Below are 14,994 nucleotides of genomic sequence, written 5' to 3' on the forward strand. Positions count from 1 at the left end.
TTTTTTGGGACTGTACTAAAGCATAAAAATGCCATATGTTTGCAGAAATGTAGGAAACATGCTAAGTTCACATAATTGTTTCTCCAAAAAAACAATGTTACTGCCAGTTATTCTACTTTCAAATGTGTGTTCCATGTCGGGATGTCTGTTTTTGTTTTGGTCTGTGTGACTCGTACCGCTGTCAGTCTACCCAATTTCAACACCCTGGGTTGCCATGGCTGATCCGTATTGCAGCCATTGAAGCAAGCAAATGAAATGGGTGAGAGATTGCAGATTTTACCTGACCTAAAAAGTCTCGGCATCCATCTAAAAAGCTCTGTGACCATAGGCATATTAAAACATGGATAAATCGCAGTGAGTGATGCTCGTGACTTTTTATTATCAATTGTGCTCGTTCTTGTTACATGTCCTCAATCTGCATCGAGTCTGAAAAAAGGAGGCGGGAGAAACAACTCTGTCCAATATTTTGAATTTAGACCGCAGTAACCATTTCACCCGCTAGCCGTCAATATTACATACTGCACCTTTAAACTGATTTTTGCAACATGGTAGATGGTTTGTTAAAAGTCCAGACCCTGTAGTCTGGTAGTGAATTGTTTGAAGATCATGATCCGTTGCTGTGGATCAGTTTGTTCTTTCAGAAGACTTTTATGATCAGATATTTAATATTTTGGGAAATGAAGAAACTAGAAACACCCAGGATTTCATTACTCTTCACTGTGGGAAAGGAGAGCCAGAGAGAAATTAACCAGACTGGATTTTTTCTGGAAATATGACCAGGATCAGGTGCTGTTCGCAAATGGTATCGCTGACGTTTCTGAGTGATGGAGTCAGGGGATAAGTGCACTGGTAAATCTCTTTACTGGAGGAGTGAGGTTTCTTACCAGAGCAACTCTGAATATAACAACAGCTGCAGTGGAAACTTCATAATCATCATTGGAGAGGTTGAATGGGATTGTGAAGAAGGGAAAGTCCACTTCTGGGCAGGTCAATCAAGGCTTGGTGTTTTGGACCAGACCCTCTTGTTGTCAGGCTTGAGAACAGAAAACAGAAACACCCAAATGATTTATTTGTCCCAAAGCTGAATAAATGAACTCATTGACTTAACTAGGTTTAATCTAAACCAGGTATTTTGAGTGTTTCTTGGTTATTACTGGCTTGACTGTTGTTTTCATGTCAACAGTGCAGCTTGTAGAAAAGTAAAATTACAAATAAGCTCTATTTAATCTCTATTGTTTCTTTGAAACATCAATGGGATAAAATGGAGAGCAAATGGAGACTTTTACTCAAGTCTTTTGCTTCTCCGATTTTTCTACTGAGAAACTCTGAAAATCTCTCTGCCTTTCTCAAGAGTTTCATAAAAGATGTCATCAACATATCCCAACTGTCTTTAAATTTGAGCCTGATACACCAAAGTCTGCAATTAAAGGTCAGAGGTTTTATTTTTGATCTAAAATATTTGATCAGATTTGCAAGGTACTAAAATTACTGAAACGGAATTGAAAATTAATGCTGTATAGAAATAAGAAAATAAAACTAATAAAAACAACAAAAGCACCTAACAAAATTATTAAAACTTAATTTAAAATGAAAAAATTAAATAGAAAATTAAAAGACTACAAAATATTAATAAACGCTATAATAGTATATAAAAAAACACTAAAATAATGCAGGACTTAAATCAAACCAATTAATATAGATGCTACCACATGACAAAAAAAAGTATTGCTACTATTATTTATGTATTTATTTATTTCTTTTTACCAGCAAGTGAAAGATTATGAGCTATGAAAGAGCAACCTTTAAATAATATAATTTTACTTGGGGAATTGTTGGTGAGCGATTGGCCCAAACAAAAGCAAAGCAGAAATCTGCACACTTATTTCAGTGTCTTTGCTTTATAATGCGGTTTTATAGCAGAAATTCAGAAGAATGATTGATCCCTACAGGGTGCCTCTGATAAACCGCCTCACTGTGCCCAAAATGTTTATGAGTTGCTGTATCAAGTCAGAAAATGTGTTTTGTTTTGTTTTTCTTCCACAACGATTTAAGTTTTTCCATTTAGCAGAATCTCCTGCTAGGCGTGTGAAAGGGTTTTGTTTTCACAGAGTGGTGTTTTGGTCCAAAAAAACGTTCCCAGTTTTGATGACATACACACGTGTTGGCTGAGGAGTCTTATTTAACAGTTCTGACAGTTATAATTTGTGCTTGAGCTCTGTTTTGTCAGGATTCGGGACTCTTTGGCTGTTAGCAGGAGAACCTCAGAACCAGCTGCAAAACTGAGGCTTCTGACAGCTGCTACATGTGAGGAAACAGATCTCTTCTTTTCTTTCTCTCTCACACATCCATGGCAGCCAAGCTATGGTTGGTGGATTTCAATTAAGCAAAATCGCAGAGATCCAACTAAATGGTATAAAAACTGAACTTGTTTAATCCTCTCAAACTGAATAGTCCTCCTATTTTGTTCTTTAGCAGTGTCCCCAAGAGGCTATTTAAAGGGATAGTTCACTCAAAAATGAAAATTCTGTCATTAATTACTCACCCTCATGTCGTTCCAAACCTGTAAGACATTCGTTCATCTTCAAAACATAATTTAAGATATTTTTGATAATAATATGTTTATTTTATATAGCGCCTTTCCCAAGCTCAAGGACGCTCTACAAGGTACACCAAAGCAGCAAATATTGATTACAAAGAAACAATTTCATTGGACATTTGCCCAATTCAGTTACAAATAATGCAGTTGCATATAACACAGATTATGTAGTAAAGACAGAAATAGAAAACAAAACAGACAAATACACAATGTAAATTAGTGATAGTGTTGATTAAACAAATAAGTTTTAAGCTTTGATTTGAATTCACTGAAAGAGGTGACTGTTCTGAGTGCCAGGGGAAGTGAATTCCAAAGTTTGGGTGCAGTAACAGAGAAGGACCTGCCGCCCATTGAAGATAGGCGGAACCTAGGTACACAAAGAAGTTCAGAATTAGAAGACCGGAGTGCGCGAGAAGGTATATAAGAAGAAAGTAGGTCGGAAAGATAGGAGGGAGCAAGACCATTGAGTGCCTTAAACAGATCGTCACAAAACAAACAAACAGCCCAGCGTGGAGCGGCAGCCACAACCAGAAGTGAGGTAGATATGTGAATGATGAAATCCACAAGCTTTCTGACCCTGCATAGACAGCAACGCAACTACCACATTCAAGGCCCAGAAAGGTAGTGTGGACATTGTTAAAATAGTCCATGTGACATCTCAGATTTCATCAAAAAATTTCTTAATTTGTGTTCTTAAGATGAACGAAGGTCTTACGGGTTTGGAACGGCATGAGGGTGAGTAAATAATGACAGAACTATCCCTTTAACTCCATTATGACAACCAGTAAGGGTGTATCTGCTAGTGAATCAGTTCTAGGTTAAAGTGATAGTTCAACCAAAAATAATTATTTTCCCAGTGTCTTTTTTTTCCTGTGGAGTGCAAAAGAGGATATTTTGAAAAAAAAAATCTTGTTTTTTTATAATGAAAATCAATGGGGTCGAATGTTTTTAGTAATTTCTTCTCTCTTCCAGGAATAGTTCATCCAAAAATGAATGTTTGCTGGGAATTTACTCACCCTGAGATCTTCTAAGATGTAGATGAGTTTGTTTCTTCATCGAAGCAGATTTTTGTAGAAATTTGGCATTACATCACTTGCTCACCAATGGATCCTCTGCAGTGAATGGGTGCCGTCAGAATGAGAGTTCAAACAGTTGATAAAAACATCACAAGTAATCCACACGACTCTAGTCCATCAATTAATGTCTTGTGAAGCAAAAAGCTGCGCATTTAAAAGCAAATCCCTCATTAAGGAGTTTTTAACTGTAAACTTCTGCTTTGCTTTTGGCCAAAATACCAGTCCATAATCTATAATAACGTTTCGTCCAGTGAAAAAGTCCATCCCCCGTTGTCCTCTGACATCAAAATCCACTGATATTTGTTTAGAACGGTTTTTGCTTTTAAACAGTGCTTGATCTGTGCATATTTCTCTCTTGATTCAGATGAGATGCCTTTTTTCATTATGGATAGAAAGCTTGTTTGAAGTTAAAACATCTTGATGGATTTACAGTATTACAAATGCAGATTTCATTTCAAAAGACGTTAATTGATGGCCTGGAGTCATGTGGATTACTTGTGGATGATGTCTTTATCAGCTGTTTGGACTCATTCTGACGGCACCCATTCACTGCAGAGGATCCATTGGTGAGCAAGTGATGTAATGCTAATATTCTCCAAGTCTGTTCTGATGAAGAAACAAACTCATCTACATCTGGGATGGCCTGAGGTTGAGTACATTTTAAGTAAATTTTCCGTTTTGGGTGGAAATCTTTCTGGTCTTTATCAGTAGAGAAGATATTAGACTGTAAAACTGCAGTGCATGATGGATGTGGCAATGGACGTGTCTGATAAAGCAGCTATGGTAACGGTTGTATCATTGTTGGCTTTTACAGAGCTTGTCTATTCCGACTTTCTTGGTGGGATAAAAGGGATGAAAAGAACAGCGAAATCATTTTGTTTCTACATGCTAGCTTGACTTTTTTCCCTCCTATTTTGCCTGAGCTCAAGAAAAGTGCTGCAGATAATTTAAGGAAAGACAGTGGAGGTTATCAGCAATGAGATTTGCGCGTTCAGATTGAATTGATTACCCGGAGAAGGTTTCCCTTTTATCTTCAAAGTAAAGTGGCACTTAGAATTTGAATTAAGTTTGCTGGCCATTCTGACCCCAAAACAGCTTTGTGGCTTTAACTTTGAGATAGCCCTTATCGATGTACCTCTTTCTCTGTGATTTATGTCAGTGGCTGCTCTCGGTTTAGTGGCAATTTTCCTGGTGCATTCTCTGGAGATAGTTCGCAGGAAAGTATTTGGTGGCTGATAAGATAGCGTTGTAAAGGTGGCCCGCTCCGCAGATGAGGACCATTACAGTTATTTGTTGAAAGACAAAGCCTCTCGCTGTCAGACAGACCTGTGAAAGCTGCTCGGAGAAAGCGGCTGGCCGCTGGAACCTCTGTAATTGTCTCACAAACTGAGCAGCACAAACATGGAGAACAGTCCTTAACCCTCCTCATGGGAGGTGAAATGAGAGCGTCTCTGCTGTGGAATCGTTGTGACACTGGTTTTCTCTTTGTTTTGTTGAGGTTGTTGTTGTTCATTGTTCACTTTGATACAAAATGGTTTATTTTATGAAATGGGTTGAATTCTCAGTTTGATTTAAATCACTGTATTAGATAAATCATGAGTTTAAGTGTTGCATTATGCATTAAGTTTTAATACATGTCAGGATATAATTATAATGTTTTCAGAATGTCTTTTACAGTTTCACATGTCAAAGATTATAAGGCTGATATGTCTTGACACTTTTTTTTTTAAACTAATTTAAAATTGTTATTGTAGCAGTCTTGATAATCTTAAATATGGGGACACACAACTTCATTTAATTTGTCTTTTGAGGAACTAATCATCTGAATTATTATCTAGAATAATCCCAGCTAGTAATCAACTATCTGAACTGATATTGAAAGTGTAAAGAATAATTGCTAGTTTTGCTTCACAATGGATGTATTTTCTAATGCAGAGGGCAAAAATGCATTAGCATTATTAAAGAAAATTACTGTATGTGTAGTGATGTGAATGACTTTATTAATGTTGTAAAAGTGAGCATCAACTATTGGTTGTGAAAATCGTTTTTTAAACATGCAAATGGCACTTATTTTGGAGAATGGGACTCTTTTGGAAATTCAATAGTTTTCTTTACTTTCTCACCTCTTTCCTGCTTTTTCTTTCCCTCTCTCTCCTTTGCTTCTTCTGTTTTTATTCAGCACCACAGGCTCTGTGTGTACCGCAGTCAGCAGATATTCTTACAAAAAAAGGAATATAGTTCCTTCCAGTTAATTAGAATCTTATGGGGGGATTAAAGCTCGCAATTATTATTATCTACAGAGAATTCATAATTAATATAAATATATGGAAATGTCAGCGAGAATCCTGGAATTAAGCCAGAGATCATTTCCTAGTCAGCTTCTATTTCGAAGTCACCAGTTAGTAAAATGTCAACATAAAAATGGTTTTCAGCTTCAGTTTGGCCTTTAACTTGAAATGCTGTTGTTTAGTAACAATGCACTTTTGTTGAACTAATATAAAGAAGAGATGAAAGAAAAACTGGCGAGGTTCATATCTGATTGGTTGGGATTCAGTTTTCTCAGACTCACAATCAAAGAGAGATCTGATTTGATTTACAAGGCGTATAGCTTTGGTTTGATGCCTAAAGTGAATTATTCTGTATATTTGAACTGGAAAAATAAAAATGGCATAAACAAAATTCTCACCCCTGTCACATGGCTTTAATCATATGACTCTTTCACAGTTTTTTTTTTTAGTATCAGCTGTATTTTGTTTCTGCCAAAAATTCACTTTATCTTACAATTTTAACTTTTTTCTTACAATTCAGACTTTTTTTTTCAGAATTCTGAGTTTATATCTCACAATTCTGTTTCTTGTTTCTGCCAAAGAATGAAAAATAAAGCTAACTGCGACTTTTCTTCTCAGAATTATGAGTTTATATCTCTAATTCAGAGTTGTCCTTTGAGTTAAAAAGCCAAATTTATAAAACTTTGTATCAAACCAGTTTTGTCAGTCTTTTGAAACTCTAATTAGTGCTCTCTAATTGGGCTTGTTTTGTTTTAAAAATGAATACTTTTCTAAATAAAGTACTATTGAACATTGAAGCAGTTTGCTCAATTTGTGGAGGAGTTCATGGACATGTCTTTGTAATTCTTGTTAAATAAAAACTAATTAGGTAACATCTTTTGAATGTGAATATTCTGTAGAAACCATGAGAATCTGAAGTTCCCATCATGACTCATAATGACCTTAAATGTTCAACCTTGCCTCATTCCCATTCATAGATATATGATGTTACTGCTAATTGTATCTTTTAAAAGGCAGTTGCACTCTCACCCCAGAAATGACCCACAGTGTAAAAGATGATATCCCATTATCTTAACAGCATAATGTATTTCTTTTTATCCGCGTAGCGCTTTGGCAAGAGGACGGGGAATTACAAATTTGGTGCACAGAGGATGTTTTGTGAACCCTGAAATTAAGACCGCCAAACTGTGTGCGAGACATTCCTGTAAATTGTAAACTCATGCTTGTACATCTCTGCTAACGCTATTAGGACTAAGCTCTGCCATCTGTGCAGTGTTTTACAGTGAATGCATATGAGTTTATTGATTTGTAGTCTGGAGTGTATCAAAGATGGAAAATGTAGGTGTATAAAGCAACTGAAATGTTTGGAGACTCTTTGGTGAGTAATTTCTGTTGTTCAGCACCGTTTGAACTCTAATGAATATGCTTGTATAGTAATTTTAGCAAGTATTTCTATATAAAAGTAAACAGACTTTCAGAAATATGACAATATAACTTTAGTAATTCTAATAGGATGGATATAAGAGCTACAGTTAGCCATTGCTTATTGAGGGATTGACAGATAAATTGCGTGAGAGTGTCAAATAGAAGTAAATTTGGATATTTTTGAACTCGCTTTTGAAATTTTGATAATGTTAACAAGTGAGACAGATCAGCTAATAGCATGAGATATTACAGAATTCCTCAAATCCATTACTAATATTCACTGATGTTAGTGCTGTCATTGGCCCAACAAAAATATTGTCACTTACTCGATAATGTTATTTTTGTTAGTTAAAAGAATTTTACAAAAGTGATATTGCAAACACATTTTATGTAGGCTATATTTTACAGCATTAGTTGAGAGATTTAATTTGCCATGTACTGTACTTGATATATGTCCAAAATAATCTATATCGAATCGAATCAGAATTGAATTGTGAAATTTGTGTCAAAACCCAGGCCTACCTGTAATAATTCTTAATGAATTGCTATTTTTATTTTTGTAAGTGCAGTTATGAACAAAATCACTTAATTGTGATATCAAGAAATCTAACAAAAAAACTATTTCCAAGTTATTAAAAAAACTATAGCAATAAAAGTGTGTGTGTATACAGGAATAACAAAACAGGTTCCTTTTTCCTGTTGTTGTTGAAGCATTGGAATGGGAAGGCTGATGGATGTCAATCATACTTCAGAGATAGAATATTCTGGTACAACGCAGAATATTCTATTCTAGCTATTATTTTTTTTGCCTGTCTAAAGCCGGCTGTTTTGAGACTGACACTGATTTACCGAACCCACAAGCACAAGCAAACACTCACAAAGGATTGATTGATGGATTTGACCTTCATCCAGCATAAGCAAACTCATGCACACACAGTCTATCGGCATTGTGATTACTCACTCACGCTGGCAGCGGTGTGCTCTTGATGGCTAAACTCCTCCCCGGCTATTGCTCTTGAGTTTTTGTCTCTCGGATGCCCATGGAACTAGACACCACACTAATACCATCATCATCACACTCTAAGACACTCGTTTTCCCTTAAGAGTTAGCTTTAAACATAATAACACGCTGCAGAGGGGTTTCTTAATAGCAAGTGTTCAGGTTTCATTATCTGAGATGGTGCCTGTAGGACAGTGAGGGTGTAAAAAGATTAAGAGTTTTTTGTTTGGGTTGCAGGGGGTTTCTCTAGGACACAAACTTACATTAATGCAGATGAGACTAGATTTCGAGCCAGTTTATCCTAGAGTCTTTTAAAAAATGTCTTTAATGGACTCTGAAGGTGCGATTAAATAGCTGCAGGTCGCCAGATCGCTGTATGGTCATATAGTTTGTTTTTTAATTGCAATTTAATTTTCTATTTTTCTGTTTTACTTTTAGACCATTCATCTCAAAAGACCGGTTCCAACACATTGGACAACTTTTGTGTATAGATAAAAAAAATATATATATTTTACCATAAAATTTTATTTTATTGTGTTTTAAAGAATGTATTATATTTTAATTTATTATTTTATATAAAATAAAATAATTTTACACAGAAATATGTTATATTTTATTTTATATAAAATAAAGATACATTATTTCTGGACAGATAAGTACTGCTCTAGTTGCCAAAATAAGTTTAAAATGCCTTATATAGGTATAGTTCAACCAAAAATGAAAATTCTGTTATAATTTACTCATGTCGATCCAAACTTGTATGAATTCTTTTCTTCTGCTAAACACAAAAGATGTTTTAAAAAATGTGGCTAACCAAACAGTTGATGGTAGCCGTTGACTTCCATAGTATTTTTTTTTCAATACCATTGAAGTCAATGGCTGCCGTCAACTGTTTGGTTACCAACATTCTTCAAAATATCTTCTTTTGTGCTCAACAAAAGAAAGAAACTTATACATGTTTGGAACGACACAAGGGTGAGTAAATGATGACAGACTTAATTTTTGGGTGAACTATTCCTTTAAGTAGCTGCAAAGCAGTTAGATACTTTTTCAAAGGGTAGTTTGTCTGTATTTTAAATGCTATAAATAACGAGTAGCTTCCCCAACATAGGTGTGAGTGCCCACTGAATAGAATTTGCTGTTTAGACTCCTGAAAAATGAATTTGTGATTCTTTGTGTATTTTGCAGCCCTATTGAGAGATCCCAGTCAGAGCATCATATCATTTATAAACTGCTGAAGGGAGTCCACAGTCTGACCTCGCAGCTGGGCTCGCAGGAGCTGAAACAGATTAGTACCGTCACCACTGCCGAGACCTGGGACCGCGGACAGATCAGTGAGATATATACACACACAGTCACACTCTTAAAGGAATAGAGCACATACGCTCTTAATAAAGGAATAGTTCACCCAAAAATGAACATTTGCTGAAAATGTATGCCATCAAAGATGTAGATGAGTTTGTTTCTTCATCAGAACAGATTTGGAGAAATTTAGCATTACACCACTTGCTCACCAATGGATCCTCTGCAGTGAATGGGTGCCTCTATCCATAATATTGCAGAAGCGATGGTTTAAAGTTAGAATGCCTTTATGATCGATTTTATTTATTTATTTATTACAAACTCGCAAGACGCTAATTGATGGACTGGAGGCGTGTGGATTACTTGTGGGTTATTGTGATGTTTTTATCAGCTGTTTGGACTCTCATTCTGACGGCACCCATTCACTGCAGAGGATCCATTGCTGAGCAAGTGATGTAATGCTACATTTCTTCAAATCTGTTCTGATGAAGCAACTCATCTACATCTTGGATAACCAAAGGTGAGTACATTTTCTACAAATTTTCATTTCTGGGTGAACTATTTTTTCAAACTTTAAGTTTAAAAAATGAATTTTTAAGTTCACCTTAAAATGAAAATTCACTTAAGATTGTCATTCAAAACCCATATGACTGTATTTTTTATGTACTGTAGAAGTGCATAAAGTAATTTTTTAAAAGAACATTCTAGCCATTAGTTTCAGTTTGATGGTGAGGGACAAACAGCATCATTAATTTATCATAAAAGTAGTTCATATGACTCTATATTCACTATATTAAGAGTTTTCAGTAGTAATACAATAGCTTTGTGTGAGAAACCAAATGAAATTTAAGTAGTTATTTCTTATGAGGTATTGTAAAGTGTTACCCATAAGTCTTGGTATATAACATAAGAGTAGCTGAACTAATGCTTTAAGAGTGTAGAAAATCACATAATAATGTTATGTGTCAGGGATTGTCTTATTCAAAAATAATTTCATCTATCATTTTTCATCCACCATTTGTGTTTTTGCACGATGGAAGATGGAAATCATCCATAAAAACACTCCACAACTCAATCGTGCTTCTTTAAAAGCTTACTATTTCTAGTTCAGCAGGTTTATCAGTTTCAGAACAGTTTATCCACGAATGAAAACATAATAGTGCTTATATACAGTATAGACTTCATAAACATGTCTTTTTCTGGTGCAGAGTCTTGCAAAACATTTGGCTCAATCCCCAAAGAAGAAGATTCTCTCATCCAAAACTGTTAGTTCATATATTAGATATCAGTGGCCTCATGCAACACAATCTATCAAGACAAATCGAACAGATCTTTCATTGGCATCATCTTTCAGTCTCGCCTGTGAATATTGTCAAGTGTTTGGATGTGTTTCTAAAAGGTTGAGAGCCCAACCTGGCATGCGTGATTTTCTATCGATGTGTTCGTTCGTCTGCTAATCTGTGCTCAATAACAGCCACGTATTCTTTCAGGGCCACTAAGCAAAAACATAAAGGAAAGACAATTTGATGAAAGCATGAATCCGTGCCTCCACACCAATGGTTGCCGTTTTGCAAACGTCTGGTGTTTTGGAGATGGAGATTTCTTTATTGATTCGTCTAGAAGGGCGGTAATGGCTGTGGTGTGTTGTATGTCACAGATGGAGGGGGGAAGGGCTTCGTTATGGATGCAAGTTTTAGCTGCAGATGATTACAGAGCATAAACACTGTGATTGGCTGTCTGGACCAGGCTGAAAAGTTTGCGTGTGAGGAGTGAGAGATGTTGTGGATTGTTATTACTAGTGTATGGAGAGTTTGCTTTCAGAGAGCAGTTTTCATTTCATTCAGATCTTTGTGTCAAGGTGATTTATTTGTCTGAAGATATAGATATGACTGAAATGATACAGCTCATTTCATAATGTGTGTGAAAATTCCTTAAAAGAATGAGTATATCTATGTGTGTATATATGAAAGCATAAGCTTGTTTGGGGGATGTTTTTATCAAAGAAATATGAAGAGTATAGTGCTCTTTTAAGGAATAGTTCATCCAAAAATAAATTTATTATTAACTTAAAATCTGCAAAATCTTGTCTTGATCACACTTTTGAATACTGTCAAGCTCCAAAAAGTTATATAAATAAAATCCTAAGTGCATAAAAAAAGCATAAAATTGGTAGCATTATTTACAGTATATACTATTAAAGTGTATATAGTAATAGTTAAAATAATTTGTTGAAGTTTCAGTAATTTAGGTATGTGTTTTTGTTGTTTTCATTAGTTCAATATTTCTATTTATTGTTATTTCATTTTAATAATAGTACTTTATATTAAACTTAATCTTTCTGTTGCCTGCCAATGCAACCTTTCTATATATTTTTTTATTTATAAAAGTAGTTTTTAATAGTTTTAGTTAACAATAACTATTCAAGGTCATTGGAAACTGTACAATGAACATATGTGAGAAAATTTGAAATTTAAGACATTTGGAGTGACATTGTTACGGGTTGGTGTGGGACAAACACACACGAGGACGACGGAGATAAAAAAAAGGTAATTTAATAAACAGATCCAGGAGACAAGCAAGTACACCAACATTACATAAATGAGAACGGACTCTGACTAAGGGAAAACTGAGAGTATTTGTAGGGGAGCAAATGAAAGAACTAATGAGTTAATTAATGCAACACAGGTGAACGAAATGACAATTAGGAGCCAACGTAAAACTAGGTCACAGGGGAACAGATAAACTGAAAACACAATGAAAACAGAACAAAACTAAACATAACCCTAACAGACATATTGTAATGTTGAGTAAATGATGAAAGAGTAAAAATTTTGGGGTGAACGTTCCCCTTACGCGTGAAATTCACTGCTCCACAGAGAACCATTCATTTAAATGCAGTTGTTTGGATTTATTTCACAGTCGAATGCAAGAATTATCTCAATCTTTTAGAACCCATCAGCATGCATCCATTTATGCATATGCTCTTACTTAGGATGAGATGGGCTCCAGTGACTTTATCCCTAGTACTGCTTTTCTTTTTAAATCTTTGTAATGTGTAGAATCTTATTCTGCATGTGGATTTTTCTCTACATAACAGGAACAGCGATAAGATTTAATAGTCAGTCTCTTGCCCACCTGCATAATGGGGTCAAGCGTTTTGACCTGAACCAGCTGAACCGTAACTGTTGAGTGGAGGGTTTTCTAATCGAGTGTGTCTTCTGCCATATTTATCTCTCTTTCTCTGATTACAGTTTTTGGACATAATGGATTTTACCTCGTTCTGAAGGGCTCAGTGAAACCGTTCAACCATGAAACCCTTAAAGAGGATCAGACAGTCTCTACGGTATAAATGATGCTACTTGGTTATCAGTTGTTGAGTTTGAGTTGTTGAGTGATCTATTCAAGTGTTACATCCAATAGTGAAGTTTGTCAAAAATAGAAATGGTAACCAATGTGGCGCAGGGTCATAAATAAGTAAAAACAGCATTTTAACGATGTCTGAATTCTGGCCTCTTGAACACAACATTTTCATACAGTGTACTGTATTTGGTGTCTTTGTTGATCTAGATTGCAGCTGGAGGTTCATTTGGATGCTGTGAACCTGTAAATGCAGTAGATGGAGGTGCCATCATCCAGTGTGTCATGACACTCGAGATCTGCGAGATTCTCAAAATATCTCGCTCTGGCTACGAGAAGCTAAAAAAGGTGCAGCAACGTGATGCTTCATGTAACACAAAAGTGAAATTTACTTTGCAGACTAGAGACACACCAATATTTTATATTCTGGCCTATAATTGTTTTCATGTTATAGCTGAAAAATGATAAATGACCAGTAATACAATTCTGTAATATTTTGTCCAAATAAATGAAAAATAAAACACTAAAATTAGTTATTTTAAGTGCTACAAGTGAATTGAGGCATTACAAAATTATACTGCACATTATGAAAAATAAATACTCATTTTGAGATTTACTAAAGATTACATTTTACAGTGTTATTAAATGATTTGTTTAATATTAATATAGCATATTACTATAATATAATCTTAATATTAATAATTTATTAATAACAAATTATTAATATTAAGATTAACTTTGAGCATTGAATGACAATCTAAATTAATAATATTAATATGTAACATTTATTAACAATATAGTTTATTAGTATTTAATATGGTTTTATCTTGATTTATTTATTTATATATATATATATATAATCTTAATATTAATAATTTATTATCAGTAAATTATTATTATTAGTATTAGTATTAGGACTATTTAATATACTATTTAATATTTATATTTATTCATATTTTATTCACATATTTAATATTATAATTATTTTATCATAATATTAATACATCATTATTAATACATTATTTATATTAGGATCAAGTCTGAGAATTAGATGACAACATAATTATAATAATATTTAATATTAATATTGATTAATATATTAATTGAGAATATAATGTATTCATATTTAACATTATAATAATGTAATCTTAATATTAATACTTTATTATTAATATATTATTATTGGGATTAACTCTGAGCATTAGATGATAACAAAGATAATCTAAATGATTAATATTGAATATAAATATTTTTTATTAACAATAAAATTCATTAATATGTAATATTATAACAATCCAAACCTAATATTAATAGTTTATTATTATTATATTATACGTTATTAATATTAGGATTAACTCTGAGCATTAGATGCTACAATAATCATCTAAATAATCATCTAAAAAAAGCAGAGGAAACGAGTATGCACAATTCAATTCTGAATTACTGGTTATTATCCAAAACTAGAAAAAAAGAAAAAAAAAGAAAAAAACTTTGATACCGGCCAAAAACAGTATGGTACAGATATATTGTGCATCCTTTCCTTGGTGTCCTAAAATGATTCCACCATTAAAGGGGTCATATGACGTTGCTAAAAAAGAACATTTTTTTGTGTATTTGGTGTAATGAAATGTGTTTAGCATGAATGTACAAATTCAGCTAAATTGATTTTTATTAAATTTGAGATTTAATTAAATCAATTTGTTTATTTACTTTCCCTTTTAGTTTCCTACAGCTATTAGGACCCTTTCTTTGTTTTGTTTTACTTTTACCTTATTTTTGTTATTTTACCATCACCATCTTCGCTTTTTGTATAGGATTACAGTACAGCCGGCATTGAAAGTCTACTCTACCAGGATCAGGAAACAGTACTCCGTAAAATGCGTTGCACACACACGAATATTTGGGTTGAACTGTTCTGGAACAGTGTTGTAAATACAACTTAACCACTGA

General features: G+C 34.1%; 1 protein-coding gene across 1 annotated transcript in view; it reads left to right on the top strand.

Moving 5' to 3' along the window:
* The window catches only part of LOC107657743 (cyclic nucleotide-binding domain-containing protein 1-like), a 44,805-nt gene that overhangs the window by 13,374 nt on the left and 16,437 nt on the right, over positions 1–14,994 (top strand). The window contains exons 4-6 of the mRNA XM_016445967.1: positions 9,574–9,719; positions 12,939–13,030; positions 13,255–13,392. Coding sequence (XP_016301453.1) covers positions 9,574–9,719; positions 12,939–13,030; positions 13,255–13,392 — 376 coding nt within the window. The remainder of the gene's footprint in view (positions 1–9,573; positions 9,720–12,938; positions 13,031–13,254; positions 13,393–14,994) is intronic.

Source organism: Sinocyclocheilus anshuiensis, unplaced genomic scaffold (assembly GCF_001515605.1).
Source record: "Sinocyclocheilus anshuiensis isolate Anshui unplaced genomic scaffold, SAMN03320099.WGS_v1.1 scaffold119, whole genome shotgun sequence".
Classification (NCBI taxonomy): domain Eukaryota; kingdom Metazoa; phylum Chordata; class Actinopteri; order Cypriniformes; family Cyprinidae; genus Sinocyclocheilus; species Sinocyclocheilus anshuiensis.